Source organism: Glossina fuscipes, unplaced genomic scaffold (genome assembly GCF_014805625.2).
Source record: "Glossina fuscipes isolate IAEA_lab_2018 unplaced genomic scaffold, Yale_Gfus_2 128, whole genome shotgun sequence".
NCBI classification, from domain to species: domain Eukaryota; kingdom Metazoa; phylum Arthropoda; class Insecta; order Diptera; family Glossinidae; genus Glossina; species Glossina fuscipes.
In genome coordinates, this window is record NW_023998471.1 from 1,027,419 (window position 1) to 1,050,050 (window position 22,632).

Genomic DNA, 22,632 nt, shown 5'->3' on the forward strand with positions numbered 1-22,632 from the left:
CAATTTTGCAAATGCATACATATACAAATGTTTATTATTGTGTAATTATATAGATTATTAAAATAAATTAAACTTTAATTAATTGCACTTACGATAAAATTTCAAATAAGTAATGGAAAGTGAATTGATCTCTAAATATTAAAATTTCATACATTATACGTTCATTGATCTCTGATCTGATCGCAACAAGTTATTGTTACGTATATCCTCTGCCTATAATTTCTGTCACTTAATTTCAGCTTATAAATTTTTCAAATAAATACTTATACAAGTATATCCATAAATTTATACTCTTGAAAAGAATGTATATATATATCCCTGTGACTTTTCACAGGGACTTTACTATCCCAAAACGACTAATACTTAAAAAGTGTTTAAATTCATTATCAGTTTGATTAATGGGAGAAAAAAAATTCATATATTTTTACTGATATTACTTGACAGTTGCTAGCGGCTATTAAACCTCGCGGCAATTTCGTTTTGTTTGCTATAAGTTTTCATTTATGAAATTGGAAAGAAAGATCCGACAAAAAATTGCATTTAAGTTAAGGCGACATTTTTTGATACCTATATTTTTCAACTGCTATATATTACTTGTCGATGTTGATTCCTGGCGAAAAAAAAAAAAATACAAAAATATAAAATAAGAAAGTAACTTGATTAGCAAGTGTAAGCGTTCTCGAGATTTATTATCATTAAATTAGGAAGAGAAATTAATTCTGGATCTTAAAGCACTAGCATCTAAGGGATCGGCTTATCGGGGTTTGTTTCATAAGAAGCTTTTTGAGCAGGTCACAAAAATATATTATGCTTTATGTTAATTTAACCGAAGAAGCCTGAAAACCTACAAGAACAATAAACAAGTAGGAAATTTATACTCGGCGGGGGCCTAATCTCGTATACCCACCACTTTGCTTTTCGCATGCTGCTCTCCAAACTCTTTTATTTGATACCTAGTGTTACTAAGAAAAAATTAATCGCTGTGTCTACCATATTCACTTTAGGATTAACCCATTGTTAGGCAGATAATATATTTTCATTGTCTTGCTTGCCTTATGATAAATACGCATAAAACCCCAAAAAATTGAAAAAAAGAAAATTTAATCACTCGTAATTTTTTGTGACACGCCTGATTGGTTCCATTTTCGGACCACAGTAAAGCAAATGTGGGAAATTTCGGAGTTTTAACTTTAATAATTTCCGAATAACAGGCAAAAATCCAAAAGGTTTTCTTTAAAAGAAACTGAGCTGCGTTCAGTTTACGCTCTACTTTGCGCTTCTGCTCTGAGGAATTTGACTCATTTTCAATACCAACCTGCGTGCACGTTTCTACCTAGGAGGGTGCCAACAATACACACCACACGGACGGACAGACACGCGTAATTCAACTCAGAATTTCACGCTGATCAAGAATATATATACTTTACAGAGTCTCTGAAGCTTCCTTTTTGGTGTTACATATATTTTGGAGAAAAAACAAAATGATATTATAACACCCATGTTACAGTGATGGGTATAACAATAATATAAAAAATATTTTATTATTTAAGCAACGTTAAGGAGTAGATTTTATGTTCATGCAAAAGGAGAGGAGCCTATGTGGCTAAAGTGGAAGAATATTAGTAGATCAGAAGAAGCTGAGGATAGATTGATAGAAAATGATGAGATTACGTATGTGTCCACCAAACTACATTTAGATTACATTGGCTCACTTTTCTTTCGTCCTCTCCTATCAGGGGGATCGGAGGGAAAGTACGGTTTTGTTAAATCTGGAAAAAACTGGAGACTATTATTATTAGGCGAAGTAATGTAGGAGATGTAATTGACGCGCTTACCCATCTGCACTTCTTAGATATAACAAATATGTAATAAACTGAATACATTACCTTATGGTGATTGAATTATCAATATAGGTAGCTTTTTAATAAATTTTTTTCCTTGTGGTTACCTAAATAGGTCAAGTGCTTGCTTCAAATTTTTAAATATTTGACAAGTAAAACAAACTTCTCCCCACCTGAAGATAATGTTAGTTGATATGTTAAAAAGACTACTTTTTTTTTTCTTGGTTATGTGTGTTTTGTCATTTACTTTGATTTTTGTACATTTTTATTTATGTAAATTTACCGAAAAAGAAAAAAATTCAATGTCTTTCTTAAGAAAAATTAAATACCAAAAAATACATAAATTAAAATTGAAACATAAAACGAACCACTACTTACGTAATTAACTATTTTATTGTTATGGCTGATTGCCATGTTTGTTAATATCGTTTGTACATTGTTTGTCTTTTTGTAAATACTTTACGAGCACTGCAAGATAAACAAGGAACTCCCTTTAGCTTGTGGCGAATATCAGATAACCTCTACATTACTGCTAAATATTCGACTCTTATGTACACAAAAAGATTTATATCCACATAAGTATATACAAGTAAGTAAAGGCAATCTTTTGAAGATCGGTAGATTGCAAAGACACTTTGATTAAATAATAAGAAGCGCCTAAGAGCAGAAGAAACTTGTATAGAGTGATAATTTTGCAGTGTCCTTAGAAAATTTCAATATATCTCTTTTATGCTAATCTCTTTTATGTTAATTGTATGCTCATCACTTATTTATCACAATATGGACTGGTTTCGTTATAGCTTCTTCAAAAATTTTCCTGTTTTCTTTAGAAAATCATGTGTTTGTAGTGTTATGTCTTCACTTCAACTTATCCGATTTTCAAATGTTCACAACGAAGAGCACACGTAATGACAGATATAAAACACTGTATGGACGGAAAATTTTTCTTTGGAACTTTATGAAATATTCGATTTTGTTTTGTTCTTCTTTCAATCACTCAGCCGATGTTCACTATTCTTGTAACACGACGACGGTGAAGAAGAACTGAACAAAGGGAAAGAGATGAGGAAATGGTCACAACCCGGCGGGGGTGCGTTCCAATGCTATTCGTTTGCCTACTACTACTAAACTAAACTTTATCGCAATAAGATTTAAACCAACGCACACTGACGTGGTAGTAGCCATTATTATCTTGAGGATGATGCATACGGCGGGATATCCAGCCGCGATGGCTTCGTATGGTAAATAACAATAGTAAATACATAAAATAAATAATATTTAAAAATTAGAATTTAGTATAATACATAAGAAAACCTCGTTCGCCATAAGCTCTGAATTTTCTACGTTTAAGAAATATATCTGAGCATCACTCGAATTCTATTTTCTTTCTCTCATAATTTTCCTTCTTTTTTTCTTCGTTATAATGAAATTAAATTCAAATTTTCTGCAGAGAGTGGACGATACGTTCACAATCGTTAAATTTTCCTCGTATTCGATTTACATTAAGTTACGATTGTCACGTCTTTAAAATGTCTTCAACATATTTATTGCAATCGTTGCTATTATCCCCGAAAATGTTCTACGTTGCTTGTGAGGTGTACACATGTGGTATGTTTACCTTCAGTCGGTTGCTTTTCCGAACGTTTTTTTGCGATCCTATTTAGTGCTGACGAACAAAACCGACTTATTTACTTAGTGTAAATCTGGCAAATAAAATGTAAAAAAAAAGTAAAGATATTTCGTGCTTTTGGCCAAAATTATATCTAAACTATACTTTTTGCTTTACAAACCACTTACGTTACGTTTAATTTACATGAATTCTCTAGTCTAGGCGGACTAATCGAATGATTCCAAATTGGCCCGAAAAGCTTTTTGCATCAGTTTGGTTGAGAATTGCAACACATTAGAGACATAGCTTAGGAGGTCCTTTCAAAGCTATGAAGAGCTCTTGCTTTTTATGTCTTTGTACAACAAATGTACATAGATATGTAGAAAATTTGTTCCAACTTGTGGGTGTATTAAATTAATTCGGCAGCACGCAGAACAATTTGAGATAGACGTATCTTTTATTATTCTGAAAAATGTGTTGGAAATTTTCCCAAAAATAATCATTACATTTTTCTGTTCGGATATACGATTTTTAATAAATAAAACTCCGCTTTATAAAATAATTCTTTAAATATTTCCATTTAACGATATGTAAGGGCTTGAAAACAGTCGAACAATTGTTCTTACATATTGTTCTCAGTGTATATAATTTAAGAATTTTTATTTTCAATGAATGAAAAGAAAGTAAATGTTTATGAAAAACTTTAACCAAAAAAAAAAAATTGACTTGTTATACTCATATGTGCAAATATGTACATAAATATAATTGCTTTTTACAAGACAATGCAAATTGTTATATGTACGTGTCAGCAGGGAAATGTGTTTGTGCGCTAAGCTATTAATTATTGAATCATTTCCTCTTTACATTATGACATACTTTCGCCACTTTTGGGTTAAACGTAATTTCTGCACTTTCGAGTTGTACTTTCCGATAATTATATAATAATACTGACTCTCTCGCATGACATTAAAATAACAATAAGTTCTATTCGAATGGAAGCAAATAGATGATAATACATTTTAATCGCATTAACTTGATTAAAAGGGAACAAAAAAAAGTTAATATTTTATTTGCAGTTTGCATTGTTCGAGTGGAAATATTTCAAAGTTTTTAATTGCCCGCGACTTATGAATGCAAATTATTTGATTACGTAAGGATTAAAGAAGAAGAGGAAGAATTAAGTACTAAATAAAGTTTATAATGATTTTCTTTACCATTCTATTAAGGATTAATCGGCCGGCACAATTGTCACGTCACAAATGAATAATCTGAATAAGCAAGGATTGCCGTGATGAATTCATTCGCTTTCGCAAAGCTTTCGAGAATCTAAAGCAAATGTTTTGCACCTGTTCTGCTAAAATTTGCTACTGAAGGGCATAAACGGGTTTACTTTCAACGCGCGCAATTAGCTTCCCAAATATACGCGTATAATTCGCTCAATGTTATTATGTAACTGAAACTTTGGAAGCATGGGCCGTGGGATATTTCCGCGAGGCTTGGCAATATGAGATAGAAAAAAGTCTATTGTTATGTAAGGCCATTTTTTTTTAAGTACTGCAGAGCTTTCTGCATAAACTAAATAAACGGATTAGTTGTTATTATAATTTGCTTACTGAAGGAAATCCTTCATTCGATATGCTTCATGATCATGGTTAGCTACAGGAATGAATCAGAATTTTTCTAGAATGGAAAAAAGCACGATTTAATGAATATCATTTGCGTCAGTTCTATAACATACAGCTTACGCTTATTATGTTCTCTCTTTTCAGAATTTTGTGTAATTATTTGCCGACCAACATAAACTTAAGCGAATATGTTAAATTGCACGGATTTGGCGTGCGTATTGCATCATCATCACTTCTATGCACATCTTCATCATTTAAAGAATCATTTACAAGATGATAATGACAATGGAGGTACGTATATAGTAATAATTATAATGCTTTCAGTCCATACTTGGGCTATCCATACTTTAAAATCTTGTTTAGATATAAATTTTTGGAAATTTTTATTAACATTTAGCTAATAATTTTAAAATGCTTTTAAAATACAATTATATATAATTAAAAATTATACATATATATGAGCGTTGAAATTTTCCACAAAGCCATCAAACACCATACCATTTATTATATACTGACAAAAATCTCTCAATACTTTTTTCTCAAATTATTACATAATCAAGTGTAAATGCCAAAAAACAATTTAACGACTTTGTTTTCAGAGATAGAGAAAAAAAAAAAAAAAACAAAACATACAAAGTAACGTACAATACTTCACATATATTCAACAGGTTTTGTAAATATGGATCGCCTTAAAAACAAACAAAGAACCAAAATGAATGAAAACAATATGTTTTCTAATGCATAGTAAATCGCCTTTTGAATACGAAAGCACTTATTTCTTAACAATTGACCGCTAATTAGCGCACTCACAAAACTAATTAACTATATACACATACACTTATATGGAAGAGTATCTTAGCTTTTGTTTTTTGTTTTTTTTTTTAATTTCAACATAATCTACTTTCTAAAGCAAAACAAAGCTTTTTCAAAATGAGAACAAAGACTTCTTATTTTGGCAAAATTTTGTTTATTCTTTTTGAAATGCTCTCCTTCAGGCTCTAAGCAGCACTTTAAGGAAGATTTTTTGACTAATTTATAAAGATGTCCTTATGGATCGCCCCCATGTCGTCATAAGCCACTTTCCTGAATATCTCAAATGCACTTTTCTGGAATTACATATATCTATCCTTTATGCTTTGGTTAGGGCACCCTACTGGGCGTGCGTACATACTTCGAAGGCCAAAATATTCGGCCACAAAGGCAATAAATTGATAGATGATCAATTGATTCGCCTCCTGCCCATGCATTTTTGACAGAACGTGAAGAAGGGACCGACACTTTCAACTTGGACAATGGTTAGCATATGACGTTACTTACATGTGTGTGTCCATCTGTCACACGCATTTTTGACAGAACGTCAGAAAGGGACCGACACTTTCCACTTGGACAGTGGTTAGGATATGACGTTTCTTAAACGTGTGTGTACCTCGGTCCCATGCATTGTTGACCCACACTTTCAACTCAGATAACGATTAATGTGTAACGCTAATTAAACGTGCAATTTCAAGATATTTGATAAATGTTTGTCGATACAAGAATCTGTTCAAAAATGAAGCAAGTAGTACTGCTCGCTGCGCACCGACTGGTTTCTTTTTTGATGAAGAGCAAAGAAGTTTTATGCGCTTCGGAAAACTGCTTGCAGTATTTGATAGGAATGCAGAACGAACATCCGTAGCCAGATAAGCATATCATATATCATATAGAGCACATCGTGTATTGTATAGGCTGCAAACTCTACTTTTTCCCGACTTGGCAGCATTTTGTGGAATTTCGATTGCATCTCTCAATACGCTCTATAACAACCGTTTGCAATATTCGATCGCAGAATATAACGAAGATCCATCACACCGTACGTAGCGTACGCATCACGACGTATATTATTTAATTATATAAATATTTTTTACGATTTTGAAGCATACTTTTCAGACTAAACTCTTTTTATATCTAGTCTGCTTGATTTATAGAAGACTTCGTATATTTTATAGGTTTTTTTTAATTCGATAAAAAAATTCTACTGCAAAAAGTTCGTTATTCACCTTAATTATTTAGGAAAAAAAAGAAAACTGGCTCTTTGGGAAACCCAATGCCTATTTTGAATATTGAAGTCGTAGATTGATTTTGCTGACTTTCAAACTTAACCTTATTTTACGTTTCATACGAATAATTCGAGAACAAGCTCTCTGACTAAGGTTCAACATTTCGGATTTTAATGATACTATAAATAGAGAGAGAAGTAACGTAAGTGATTTGGCCATTTATGAGTATTAAGAAGACGTACACTTTCACTGTGGCTGCATATCTCGATGTCTTATAAATGTTTGCAAAATTCAATGCAAATCCCTTGCTATGTCAAGTAAATGAAGAGGTTTATCAATCAACCTTTTCGACTGGAAACTGTAAATGCTTAACATATTCAAAAGCTCTTTTCATTGTCTTATTTAAAGTTTTGCTAAAAAAAATCTCTTAAACACATTAATGAGAATCGCAGAGTACGATAGGAAGTGAATGGCATTTAATCGACTTTTCAGTCACTCATCTTGCAATTTCTGCCTTTCTCGTTGGATGAGCGTTTGTTATATTCTTGTTCTGTGCTTCATAATTCAATCAATTATTTGTATTTTATACACATTCAATAATAAATATAAGAACGTCATCGAGATATCGATTTAATGCCTAAGTGCATTACCAAGCGTTTCTGCTTAGAATTTAAAACTCTTATAATCAGATATCTATAAATATATACATATATATATATATATATATTGTCATACAATATAATAAATATTTATTACTAAAATGAAAAAATCGTAAGAAATTATATTTTTACGTACCTACTTATATCATCTAACCCTATCGATAGGAGAAGTGGTTTTAGTTTGGAATAAATGTTCGCAACTACACTAACAGAGTATGTCAGTTGAAAAAGTGAAAAACCAGTTAACTGCTAATTGATCGATCATATCTCTTGTCATCACTGTTGCCAGAGCATGATAGTTTAAAAAGTATCGACCCTTCAGAAATTCAAAATTCACTCCATACATGAACACACTGACAACTGACTACCGAATTCCTCTTTTAATAGCTTTGTGTTACTTATATTTCGACTTTTCAAAATACGCTGTTATATGGTAAGTGGTCGGGTTCCTACTATTTTCATTACTGTTCACGCGTTAGGTGAAAATAAGAAAGTGTAGCGAATTTGATCAAAATATCTCAAAAATGTACACAAGAAGCTAAAACAGACAGGTCGAAGGACGGACAAACATTATGTTATGATTCGTAGATCGGTCGATATAGTAAAAGGTGCGTCTGTCTCGAAAAGGCGGACGAATAGGCAGGATTAGATCGATTTAGAAAATTGCTCTGGGTCAAGCGGGACTCTGGATTTTACGTTCTCCATATCTAACTCTTTTACCACAAATCATGTACGGTGTAATAAATAAACGAAATAAAGGCGAAAATTTTATTAACTTTTTTATAACTTCTTCTCTACCAACAATTTGCGTCATTGCAAAGTATAATAAACTATTAACGATTGCAAAAACATTGTGAAATTTGACAACAACAAAATTGAAAACTTCTATCGTTTGACAGTAATTTTGATAAAGAGACAAAATTATCAATAAATCCAATCATTTTTTGCTTACGCTTAATTCAATTACTCGGAATGGATTTATTGTCTTTAGTGCTCGTAAAGAAGCACGTGAATATTTTTTTTATATTTAAGATTTGAAAGGTAAATTCTGTCGAAGTCATCGGGTTGCATCACCCTAGCCACGCCATATTGCAAATTAAAATTTTCAAGGGAATCAATCAGTTGAAAATAATTAGGTGCAATATTATTGCTCACGAAGCTTATGAAGACTTTCTCTGCCTGGTAATATGAAGCTCAAAACTTTTTCTTAGTCTATGTCTTTATTCGATTTGCCTTAATTGCAGTACGCCATTGTGATCAAAAGGTGGTAAGCTGAAGTTTTCTTCGATTATCATTTCGTGTCCTGCGCTATAAATTACTTCCACCAAATTTTTAACAAGGAAGATTATATGAACGCTTACGTGAACCTATTCGCTGGAATGGTGAACAATGAATTCTTGATTTTATGCAAGCATTATGACGCACATTCTCACATATCTCACATTCCAATGGTTTTTCGTGGATTTCTCTGCCAGAAATTCCACGCATATCGTTTCGCAACCACTTTGTTCGTCTGATTTAGCATCATCTGACTTTTCGGTATTCTCGTGCTTTAAAGGACCGGAACTGTTCGACTAAAGACAAATATGTAATTTTTCACATAAGAACCAATAAACAAACGTATTTTATAAAGTAATAAAGACTTCAGTGTGAAATTTGAAGCAGTTGTCAATTAAGGAATTGCCGGTCTGAACAAAAGCCATTCGCTTGGGTAAGGTTTGGTCGTTTGACATACCTTGTGATCACAATATTATGGGGCAACTTAGAAGGTGAGATTTTCATATTTCGTAAATATTCCTATCGATCGCAAATTTTGTGCACATTTTTGACAGAGCCATCAAGAAATTAAGTTAGAAACGTAGTCTGGATTCACCAACCCACCATCTCACTTATATCAGTAAAGTATAACTTTTACAGTTATTTTAACTATCGTCGAGTGCAATAGGATTTTATCAGTTTTTCCCGTCCAGATATAAGCTGTAGACGTGGCATTGAAGGTATATATATATATATATATTTTTGGTAATGAGAAATTAGAAAATTCTGAATCGATTAGCTCTTCTTTGGCGTGCCCGTCATTCGAATTCTTTGACTGCGAAATTTAATGCATAAGAACAACGGCAATTTATTCCCAAGTTTAGATTTGGCAATTGCCTTGAGTTGTCCGAAGACAAGCTTACTACTATTTATAAGGAAGTCAAAGAATTGAAAAAAACAAGTCCTGAGCATGCTATTACCATTAACGGATCACTTGTAACGCCTGATGTAAAGCTTGATGTATCAGATGCATGCAACGACTTTACTTAAAGTGGGCGTCATTCCATATGTGTGCAGGCATTAGTCGGTTCGCTTTAATAAATGTTGTCGCCAAGTCTCAAAACGATATGTGCCTTAGATTGTAAATGATTGATAAAAACGTTTTTTTTAAATTTTTTTTTTTTAGAATTTGTTTCGGTTTCATTTGAATGAGTTAAATTTTTTATTAAAATTTAAAACAGTTTTTTTGTTTCTTTTTTTTTATATCACATTAGAGCTAATCTTGTATGTAAATCAGGTCGGAAAATTACATGATTCGGGTACAACCCTTTATTAATAATGTACATGTTAACTAGTGTAAGCCAACTGAAATTTCTCAATGAATTAATCAAATGCGACGATTGACTTAACTAAATCGTGATCGAAGCTGAAACAACGTTTGGCAGCAGAGCTGCGGGAGTATGGGTCAGCATGACTTTTTACCTACAGGGGACTTGAATGTACTAAAACGCAAAACTGTGCACTGTGACTCAAATATTAACCGCTAACATGCCGAAGTAGCCTTATTCGGTCTTCTAAGGGTCACACAAAAATCCCACCAGTTACGTTTGACTATATGGATCATCCTTATTACGCATAGAAAACCCGTTTTAAAGTAATGTTGGAACTAATTATATTTGTTTCATAATACATTTGATGTCACTTATCTAAAATTATGTGGATTTAATGGCGTCGCTGTGATTACTGTATAAATCTTCACGTAAAGAATACCAAATGTTTTACCTTCTCCATGCGTCTTGATAAGAGCATATATACGGAAAATATAACATATGCGTAGCTTTGAGACGAATTTAGTGCACCACCATCTGAAGCAAGTAAAAAAAAAATCAACAATTGTCGGTATACAGTTTCGGGCGATTTAAAGGACTAATTAAGATCACGTTTGCACAACACAAACAATTCACTGCCATAAACCTTTTTTGCTCCCTTTCTTTTAATGATCAGCCGCTCATATATTATACATTCAAGCGCAATAAGGGTTAGAAAGCGTTGGAGCGCTAGAGGATGTGGGAAAAGAGAAAGAGCAATAGTTAACTGAAGCTCTGAATGCCTGAAAAGCAAAAAAATAGTAATAGTAATAATATATATCTACTATATTTCAAAGTAAGCTCTGTCCGCTACAAATAAAGAAGAAAATGACGAAAATTTGCCGGTTTTTTAAAATTGTGTTGACTTTTTAATTACTATACGCCTACTTTGTACGGGGTGATGTCTACTTTGGTATTAAAGCTTCTACAGTGGGTCGCGGTTTCAGCAGGATTTTAATCTGGGATTTTCTACCCATCAAGAAAATGTTTCCCTTGGAGAAATGACAAAGCCAGAGCATCTATATACTTATCTAAACATATATAAACATACAGAGATGGAGCTAGAGAGTGAAAAAGCGAGAGAAAAAGCGAGAGAGAGAGAGAGAGAGAGAGAGAGAGATAGAACTAAATTAAAATACATATATATACAATAATTATATATACATAGGGAGAGTTGTCATCATTCTTTTAAGTCATGCACTGTGTGCAGACTTATTTCGTCAGCACTGCCGTTGCAAATTGACTAACAAAACTAATATACTCATATCCATTGACGATGTTTATACTAATATATAAAGCATAATTGTAATTGTTATTGTTGTTGTATGTTATAAGCCATTCGATATGTAAACATGAACGTTTATGAAGAAGGTGCGTTCACATATGACAATGCCTATCGTAAATTATAGCATTCATAAAGTTTCACAATTTTACTACATATTACGCGTACTTCAGGTTGTTATGCAAGCCGAATCTGTTTATATTTTCGCAAACTAGTTATCTTTGGTCAACAAGCCGCATATATAAGACATATATTGTCGTATAACAAATTAAAGGTCTAAAGCTTTTATGCATTTTCGAAGTGATCATAATACAAGTGATGAAATCTTATAATCCATATACATATATATAAAAAATTTAAACATAAACCATCATTAGCAATACGACCAATAAATGTGATAATTGCATATCGTTAATGAAGCATAAGTCTCCTATGAAAACTCAGTTTGGAAAATTAAAGATTACATTATAGTACACCAAAGCCACTTATGTTTTTTACAAGCAAACAATAAGTCGTGCCCAGCGTAAAATCGTTTGATATCTACCGCTGGTTCAGTTGCAATTTCCGCAAGCGTAACATGTTTAGCAAGTGTAATAACATAATAAGTGTATAACACTTTTTACATTTATAACATATATGGTGTGAAAGAAGTGCCTTGATAGTGGCTGGCACACTTAATATAATTGTATACAAGTAAGCAAGTGGCGCGAAAGGATTAGAAATAAATTCTCTTTTCTTTTCTCGTCAAAATGTCTGTAATGCCCCTCAAAACGCTTTTAACGCAATGCTTGTGTCCCTTCAAATATTCTATAGCAGTTTAGCAGGGCCGCCTCGACTTCATCCTTTAAATTTTCTTTCCTGGAAATAAGAAAAGCTCGTACTCTATCATCAGGCGAGAAGGGGCCTTTATCGACAAGATAAATTTATCGTTTTTTTTACGGTTCTTTAACAACAATCACAGCAAAAACCGTCCCGCCTTGCGTAAGTGTTTTTTACAGTTCTTCCTATCTACATCGGGATCCGCAGAGGCCGGCCACGCTAGAGTGATTTTTTTCAGCTGCATATGACATGCAAGCACTCTTCTTCAATCATTCTCTTCAGCCAGATCACCGTTAGACATTACTGCGTGAAAGCTAATTGCCTTAAGTACGCTTCTTTTTTGTAGGGTCTTGATTCCTTTCCACTGCCTCTACTTTTCACTTATTAGTTTTTCAACCGCCGCAAATCCTCTCTACTGTTCTCCATATTTCGGAATTGTTTACCACATTACAGTTCTTGGGGTCCCCTCCGCGATTCCTCTTACAAATTTTCTTACAATGGCATATAACATGTTGCATACTCGCCTTTATGACCCCACAGCTCAAACGTGTCGGTGGATTATCACGCCCCAATTGTGCAGACTCTCCTGAGAGCAACTGACACCGGTCGGGAATTGCCTGAGACATAATTGAATTCCCCGTGTAGTCAATGAAATAATGCTCTTTATACTCGGCGTATTCATGTGCATGTGTGCGTGCGTGCGTGAGTGTGTGTGTGTGTGTGTGTGTGCGAGTGAACTCTGAGACTAGTCACCTGGATTCTTGTTTCAAGGTCATCACTTAGCCCTGAAATTGTACGTTACACACTGAAAAAAACAACGCTTGCAGACCGGTGTTGGGTATAAAAAATTCGCCCTGAACCGAGCTTAGCTTGCTTAGTTTTACTTTCTATAAGTTTTGACCTCTCGACAAATCTGCTACAAAGCTCCCTGACATAAGTATAAAAAAGAACAAAAAACCAACAAACTAAACAATTTAAACTAAATTAATAATAATAATAATAATAATTTCCTTTTCATATGCATTGTTATCTATCTGTACAGACGACGAAACAGAGACAGGTATAAATTGAAAAAAATCTTTTAAGATATTGGCTAAGACAGTAGAGCGTAAATAATTCCGAGAAAGTAAGAGATGAAAGGAGAGAGTAGGAGAGAGAGAGTGTGAGAGAGGGAGAAGGTGGTGGTGGTACGTCAAGGGTGCCGATTATTTCCACTCAACTGGACTCTCTGAATGTTAATGTATATATTTAATTTGTTGTAGTTGTATTTGCGATCAGTTTAACGATTCGATTTTCCAAAAAAATGCTTTTTACTCGCATTTTGCGCCCGTTACGATTACTGTTATTATTATTATTGTTATTATTTTCATTATTATTATTATTATTATTGTGTTAAGTCTATCTGTCATTGACTATTTATCTCTGGTGTTATTCTGTTACGGTTTGCGTTATATGTTTACATTTTCTGTTAACTGGTGTATACGCGCTCAGCTTTTTCACTGTTCAAGCAGTAAAAAACACATTGTCAGAACAATATCAGTTAGCGGTGTTTCAGAACAGAAAAACAGTCAGTTTATTACTTGACGAGCTTTCACATCGTATTCGCAACAAAAATAAAAAAAAAAAAACAAAAATACAAAAAAAAAAAACTACCGTTTATACCGGTGCGAGTGTAATGAAAAGATCTTCCGCACTCCGTTATATGAAAAAAAACAAATTATTATTATTATTGTTATTACTTTTCCATTGACTGCGTTAATGCGATTGTAAAAAAAATAAAAAATAAAACTAAAAAATTTTGATAATCGAAATTAAAAAAACAGTTATTGTTATTAAAATTCCAAAAAGAGAAAAGAAAATAAAAATCTATAAACGGAGATAAATGCGTGTTTGGTTAGTGCGTTGAAGGAAATTTAAATAATATTTACCTGAAGTCATAGTTGTTTGCTATTTTTTTTTATTTTTTTTTTTTTGTTTTTAACAAATTAATCATTGACCAAACGTCATTACAATTATGCATCAAAAATATTATTAAATGTAAATAATTTCAAAAAAATTCTTTTCTTTATAGAAAGGCAAAAAAAGGAAAAATCGGTGAAAGTAATCAAAAAAAAAAAAAGAAAAAAAAAGCAATTATCCTCCCTAAGCAAGTATTATCTGCACTCTATTCTTACGTGTGTGTGTAGTCTACGCAATTTCAGTTTACACTTCCTGCTTAAGCCGGTGTTCTATGTTGTACGACTACAACTGACACAAAGGAGTTTATTGTTTTTGCTTTTGTTTTTTTTTTCCATTTTTCAATATTGAATTAAAACAAACTTTAAAACTGGATTTCCTTTTGTATTATGAAACAGATAATAAAACCGATTTATCGACAACACATTTCGGTAAGTGTTCTTTACTGCTGCAATATATACTTACATATAACGAGAGTACGTAGTATTCCATCTTTACAGACACCCAAAATAATACTTCAGTAAAACTTGCAAAGTATCGACAGCGGCCGTAGTAGTGGTAAAGGAAAAGTAACTCACAGCGAGACTCTTAAGTGTCTATACTCTTAAGCAATGTAATCTAAAATGCACTGTAGATCTAATCTAATGATTTTTTGTAGATGGTTTTATTTATGACTTTTGCGTATTAGACAGAGTTTTCTAAAAAGAAAAGAAACGCCTACGACATTATTTAACTTTGACGTTAAAATAAAAATTTCGATAGATAGGTGGAATCACTTTGCTTCCAGTACAATAACTTGGATCTTCAACTTCTTCGAACTTTCTTTTCTTTCCTTTTTTTTTAGAATATACAAAACGATAAAACTCTAACTAACCTACTGGAGTTTTGTCTTGACTCCAAATAAAGGAAAGGTTCTCAAAATAGATTTATCTTAAATTTCGACAGATTGATGAAATCATGCTTAACTCGATTCGCCTCAAGTACAATAACTTGGATGTTCAACTTCACGAATTTTCATTCCTTTCCTTTCCTTTATTTCCCCCTTTTTTTTAGAATATATAAAAGGGTGAAGATTCAGTTGACCTATCGGCGTTTTCTTTGGACTCCAGTAAGAGAAACGGTTCTCGAAATAGATGGCTTTTTAATTTTCCATCTTCTATCCTATCTATCTGCTTTTCTAATCGAGTTCTTCAGTTTGTCAGGCACTTGTAGCCGTGTCTGAGAAGCGACTACGTTCACTTTAAAGTATGACCTGTAGATTGAAATCGACTTAAATCTTCTTCATATGACGCTTTTTGTTTTTGTTTTTTTTCTCCGGAAAAATTTCATCTCAGCTTAAAGGCTAAAAGTAGGGGATTTATATATACCTGTATACTATATAGATAACAAATTTTCTTCGTCATCGAAGATTTGAAGCCGACAAAATGTCAATACCAAGCTGCAGCTTCAATTTTTCAAAAATGATCATTTATATGATGTAATAGACAAGTGAATGGAAATACTGTCCGTTGGGGTCATGTTGGTTATAAAAAATGTGAAGTGATAAACAGAGTTTGCAATAGCTAACAGAGCTCCTACATGTTCATAGTTTTGCTATGTAGATACATACGTTAATATAATAAAAATACATTTATAAATAATAAAAAAATAACAAACAAAATAAAAAAACATATAAAACAAAAATAGATAATTGTAAAAAAAAAAAAAATATTAAGTGAAGCCGTAAAACTTCAAGTAGTAATTTTTTTATTACAATTGTCATTGTGACGGCACCGAAAATACACAATGGACGGACGGACAAATGCAGCTCAATTAATTGCTAAGTTTGTACAATTCGTAAGGAACATTTCGACATGCAACGTATGAGGCCACTGCAACAGCCTTACAAAAAACGGCTCTTTTGACTCTTTAGGAAAGAATGAAAAGTTAATAGAATAGTAACGTGGCGAGATGCCATTGTTATTTAAGTATTAAAAGAAAAAACATATTTGAAAAATATTAAAAAATGGCAACACCCGAACTTCCCACAAAACACTATCAATTCATTAGGGTCTGCGAGATGCAACGGAAAAATCATTTAATCTGTATGCCTATAGCTGGTGAACCATGTACGTTTTTTTCGAAATATTGGCTTATGTGCAATTGGTTAAGTACTTGGATGGGTGAAGTAGGCGAGGAGTTCCCTTCCTCGCCAAAAATAGGTTGCCCTTTTATTAATAGAAATTGTTTAGATTAACGAGAAAAGCGCCTTTAAAATCTCAAGTGCCCCTACACTGCTGTTCGATCATTTGAAATTTTTCCACGCCCACAACTGTCTTTCTATGCCATTTTTGCTTATGTCGAGTATCATTTGCGTTGATAAAAAAAAACCTTTTCTTTAAATTTACAGTAGTAGCCTTAGTCCTTAAGCACGAAGCAGGACCGATCGACAAACAATACCGCAAACGCCCTGCTAGAACATTATCTTGAGAGAAAAAAGATGAAAAAAAGCCTCTTTTTTTTATTTTAAAGATCATTTCCGATGTTTTCAAGGTACTCACCAAGAAATTGTAAGAAATTCTGTTGAGCGAGTTAAGCGAAAGGTATCCGCCAAAAGTCAACAACGCATGACAAACTATATTCAATTACTTTTAAATATTACTTTTAAATTATTTTGTGTTGTGTATACTTTCACTACTTGAACACTTAGCGTCTAGTTTTTGCCGTCATCATCTTGAAAGTTTTACGAAAACGTGAAAACGATTTCAAACAATACTTAACGAAATATTTCGCTAGATTATGATTTCGATAGAATATGGGTTTTGAACTTTGCACTAAAGTTTGTTTTATCTTTCTTGGAATATATATTAGGATAACGCTGTTTCGATTGAGAGAGAAAGTCGTGCGTTTCAAAGATTTCTTCGCTTAACTTTGCGGACAATCGAATATTTCATATGCGATAAAATTTGCGTCATTCCTTTTGAATTATATATATATATATATTTATTTTTATATTTTATTAATATCACTCAGTCAGCTATAAAAATGCGCAGTCACGTGGAATTGTGTATTCGAATGAACTTAGTTGAAAACGTTAAATAAATTTCTTAGGCTTTACGAAAAGAAATAAATGCGAGAATTACGGCTTGGCTTTAGCCGAAACTTTCGTATCCTTATCTCTAGCAATTAAACATCACACCCCTAAATTTCGACCACATCTAAGAATACCATGAGTTTAGGACTTAGAGAATTTTCCAATCTACTTAATAAGCTTTTATTGGCTTACTATAGGAAAAATTTACTTCAAGGGCACAAGCCTTAAGCCTCTCATAACTCATTTAGTTGTTCATTTCAATTATTTTCTTAAAAAAAAAAAAAAAACAATGATTTCCTTACCTTACGCTTTTCAAAAAATTTCTTTAAACAATTGAATATTACGTAGATTCTATTTAAGTAGAATGAACTTTTTGCAGAATGAACTTTAATGCGATTCTTTTGAATTTCTTATCTAAATTTCATTTAAGCAAACATCACTGTATTTAAGTATTATTTTATAACTCAGCCGGCAATTATTTTACTATTTTAAAAAATATCGACTGTTTTCTCTTTCTTTGTGATAAAATTCTCATAAGCTTTCATAATTTTGAACGGAAGAAGCAGAAGAAAGATAGAAAATAAAAAAATAAAAATGATGAACATTTTGTGTTGTGCGAAAAACAAAAAAAATAAAAAACGGAAAAGAAATGAAACTCGTTCGAGTAGTTAACACGCAATAGACGCTTAGTACGAAATTCTCCTATAGTAAAATTTTACAAGCACGCCGTCACTAATCCACCCGCAAATAAAAGGGAAATTTTAAGCATCTTAATGCGAATTCTGTAATCCCCACTACTTGTACATTTACAAAAAAAAAAAAAAAAAAAGGTGTGTTCTAAATTGAACCTTCTTGGTAAGCGGTCACTTTCCCCTCTTCCTTCCCTTGGATAAATGTTTTTGCTTCTCTAGTAGCAAATTATCGTAGATTTTTGTATTGGCATCTATCAACGGATCGTAAGTAATTAATGAAAATTTTCCGATTTCTTACATTTGCGCACAGTTTATAGGGTTCGCGAGTACATGCTCACTGCACGTCCATGAACAGGCCAAGCAAGTCAAGAATCATGTCCCTTTTTCTTTCTTTGATAGTACGGCAGCGAAGTAGACCGACGGAAAGATGGTAGTACTGTTTTCGTTAATAACAACTACTTGTACCAGGACAGGTACACACGATTAACTTGACTCAAAATGGCTTTTGGCCAATAGCAAGCAGATTTACAGACAAATGGACGGACATAAGTAATTAATGTAATTGTCTCCTTCCACGATGTGTCTGAAATGCTTATTATGGTGAACGCCGATCGCTAGCATTTCTTTAGCTATTTGAGTCTAACTTCAACCCGATGTCTTCTAAACCTCTGCCTTATAAGTTATGAGCAATGCATATGACAAATTTTTCATATATACACTTATTCGAGTTCTTAGCAATTCGAAAGATGCTTGAGGCCAAATCGTATCTATTCTTATATTTAATCTGTGGCCATCGTCTATATAGGTAAGCACATCTTCTTGGTATTAGAATGTCATCATGAGTCGATTGAAGCGTGATGGGAGGAGAGGGAGGAGACAAAAGGGCTATATTGCATGGGAGTACGAACGATTAAAGAGACGAATGAATGGGGCGTAAGAAGAACGGTATGAGCTAGCTGGACGAACGGTCAGCATGTACGAGCGGAACGATGAACGAATTCTTGTACTTTCACTTTCACTTTCTTTTATTTCTTATCAACTCCGACCGTACTCTAACTTACATTACTTTTGTGTTGCGAATGAGATGACAGAGTTAGTATGCCTTGATTGTTCGTTGATGGTTATAAAAAAAGATATATATCTTGTACTAAATAATAATAACAATAAATTTTAAACAGCACCGTATGAGTTCAAGTGCATCATCACCACTATACGCCATCATCAAATGAACGTTACACGTGCGTGCTTATATAATTATAGATACGTACATTTAGACGTAAATAAACATATATATGTGTGCGTTTTTTGTGTGTATAAGTGCTTTTAGAGTGTGACGATGCATTTATTAAAATTTTATATTCTCTTGCATTATATATATTTAAGTAAAATGCTTTTAAACATACATTTAAGATGAACCCTGCACTTTATGAAAAATGAAAAAAGCAAAAAAAAAATAAAATTTTTTTTATAAAAAGTTTTCAAATAAATTTTAGCAACAACAGCAAGGAGAAGCTAAGCAAATCTATGATTAAAACAATAACCAACGATGATTCAGTTTCGTTAACTTTACATATGCAATATAAATAAATATTATATAAAATGTTTTGCAAGACTCACGACAAATAAACAAGAAAGGTGTGAATGTAACCAAAAAAAAAAAAAAAAAAATATATATATATATGTATATATATATATATATATGAAAAATTATCCCATTACTAGATACTGGGAAAACATCCATTAGCACATAAACGTTATTTTGTTTACATTTTGTCAGATAATTGTGTTACAACAACGCACTCAGCATACAATAGTTTGTAAGTTTCTCAAGGGAGCTGCGAAAAAAGTTCAAAAGGGATGAAAAAATGAAAAAGGGGACGACAGAGAGAGAGAGAGATAGAGTGAGAAACAGGTTGGGAGAGAGTGAGGGGAAGATTTAAAAAATTTCCATTTATTAATTATTAAAATTAGTTCGAGTTCAGTCAAGTCAGAGCAAATGTGAGTGAATACCAAACAATTATTCAACAAATGTAAACAAATTGAACGCTTATTCTCACATTTTTCGAATTATTGAGAATATTCTCGTATGCGCCCAAATTTTTATACGCTTACTCTCGTAAGCACCCAAATTTTTATACAAATACTTGAACAATTATTCAATATTGTTTACAATATATAGCGGAGAACTTTAAAAATGTGCGAATGTCTGGCCCGAAGTATAGTTTGCTGGTAAGTTTATTTTCACCTTGATTTGGTTTGGGAAAATAAACAATACCACTTAAATAAATATTCTAAAGAAGGTGCAATGTGAACACTAAATTATACCGATGCTGACTACGAGTAATTGTCGGCGTACACAAATTTTCATGCGTCTTACTTATATAGAAATATTTATATATATATATATTTATGCTTGTCGGTTTTTCTTACCTTGAAAGCATGGTCCAGAAGTCTTCTAATCTGTTATATACCCGTGTGTAATTGATTGGGCAGGGTGAGAGAGATGGGGAAAAAGTTTCGACTTTCGACTGCATTTTAAAAGATGTATGCTTGATCGCTAAATATTAGTGTTCATCTGTCGAGTATTCATTTTGCCTGCGGTCACATTTCGATCGACGGAAAAGAAAATAAGAAACCTTGACTTTAACCAAAAACTGAATATCGGCCACTTTTAATGGAGAGCCCGTGAGTAACAATCGTAAAAATAAAGTGTTTCATTAAAAGAGCGCTGATGTTGACTAATTAAGCGCTTCTTATTTTGTTTATTAGCACATTTATTATAAATAAGTTAATAATCGGTCTCGATTCGAACGCAAGTCGAGTTAAAGAGACAAAAAAAAGAACAGTTTACGCGAGGTGGATTTCCTACAGTCTACACAAGTAAATATCATCGTTTCTTCAAGGTGGGCGGCGTTCTTCCAGACGATTATCTTCCCCAGTAACCTTTTTGTTCTTCTTATACAAGACTTTTTTATAGTTCTAATTAGATTTTAGTTAGATTTTTTATATTTAATCCATATATCTCATATAAAATCAATCACTGCTTTCTACTTTACTATCGAAAAACTTTACTGTATCTCGTTATTGTTGTAATTTTTCTTCGTCGTTTGAGAGAGATTTTACGGTATATATATTACTGTATATCTGTTTAAAGTTGTACCAACCGTTTCCACAGTCAACGTGCGTTTTACTCCTTTCCTCCTAAACACTGAAGAAATGATACGAGCACCCAATAAGCATTTGTGAAAAAAAGCTTTGACGGAGTTGAAAAAATCTATGGGTTTAATTAAAACTTTCCAGCCAGATAATGATTTAAAAAAAACAGTTAAGAAAATTATATTCGGTCGTGATCGAATCTTTTATATTCACCGCCGTTATCCCAAAAGAGACAAAAAACGTAAAAGAACTCAATTTTCATACTCCCATAATATGGAACGGACAAGGCTGATCTTTTTTTATTTTGAAAGTAAAAGTTTTTAGACGGATGGGCGGATGGGCGTTGTTGGCCGTTTGAAAACTGTAGCTCACTTGCAAATTCTATTGCAAATTTGTCGGCGATATCTTCATTTTTGCGAATGGGAGAATGTTTGCCACAGACGAACGGTGCATTCCAGATTTATATGCTCTATGGGGTTGGTGAACATTGTTTCCTTGTTCCGTTAAAAAGGCATTGAAAGAAAAATGAATTTTTAACACTCAATAATATTGGGTAGGCGTGTCTATTTTTTTCTATTTTTGGAAAGGTGGTACAGGTGGCGCCCATAGATCAATCATCTGCTATAGTTTATGAATAGTAAGCGAAAAACCAATTTTTTATTTCTTTTGAAAAACAGAGGCGTTTTCAGTTAATGTGATGCAGTGGGCGTGTCCTTCGATCAATTTGAGCCATTTTCAATACCAACGCGCGGGCACGAACTACCAGTGTTCTTCCTTAGATAGGAGTCGATATGGGAGAATGTTTACAGCACACATTACGCAGACGGACACACCGACAGATGAACACACTTAGATCGATTCATAATTTGATGCTGATCAAGAATATCTATATACTTTTTGAGGTGTCTGAAGCTTCCTTCTGGGCGTTGCAAACGTTTTGACAAATTCAACATACCTTTCATTCTTGATGCGCATAAAAAAACTTCGAAACTTATGCACAGAACTTTATTTAAATTAAAAATGATATAGAAAAGCGATAAAGTTTTTAAACTCAATTTTGTAGAATGCAAAGGCAAAAAAGTTGTGAAAACTAATAATGCGGATTTTGTAGTAGAAAAAAAATGACTTTGTTTGAAAAGAGATCTCAAAAATTTGTATTTATTTTTTAAATAACATTCCTCTCCTGCAAAATGTTCGCATTCTTTTTCAAATAATTTTTGGTCATTGCCTCGAAATGTTTAGAGATAAAACCTCATGATT

General features: G+C 32.8%; 1 protein-coding gene across 2 annotated transcripts in view; it reads left to right on the forward strand.

The window, feature by feature from the left end:
- The window catches only part of LOC119640814 (putative uncharacterized protein DDB_G0272194), an 88,039-nt gene that overhangs the window by 15,162 nt on the left and 50,245 nt on the right, over positions 1-22,632 (forward strand). For both annotated transcript variants that reach the window (XM_038039060.1, XM_038039061.1), the window contains exon 2: positions 5,220-5,366. In XM_038039060.1, coding sequence (XP_037894988.1) covers positions 5,264-5,366 — 103 coding nt within the window. In that variant the 5' untranslated portion in view covers positions 5,220-5,263. The remainder of the gene's footprint in view (positions 1-5,219; positions 5,367-22,632) is intronic.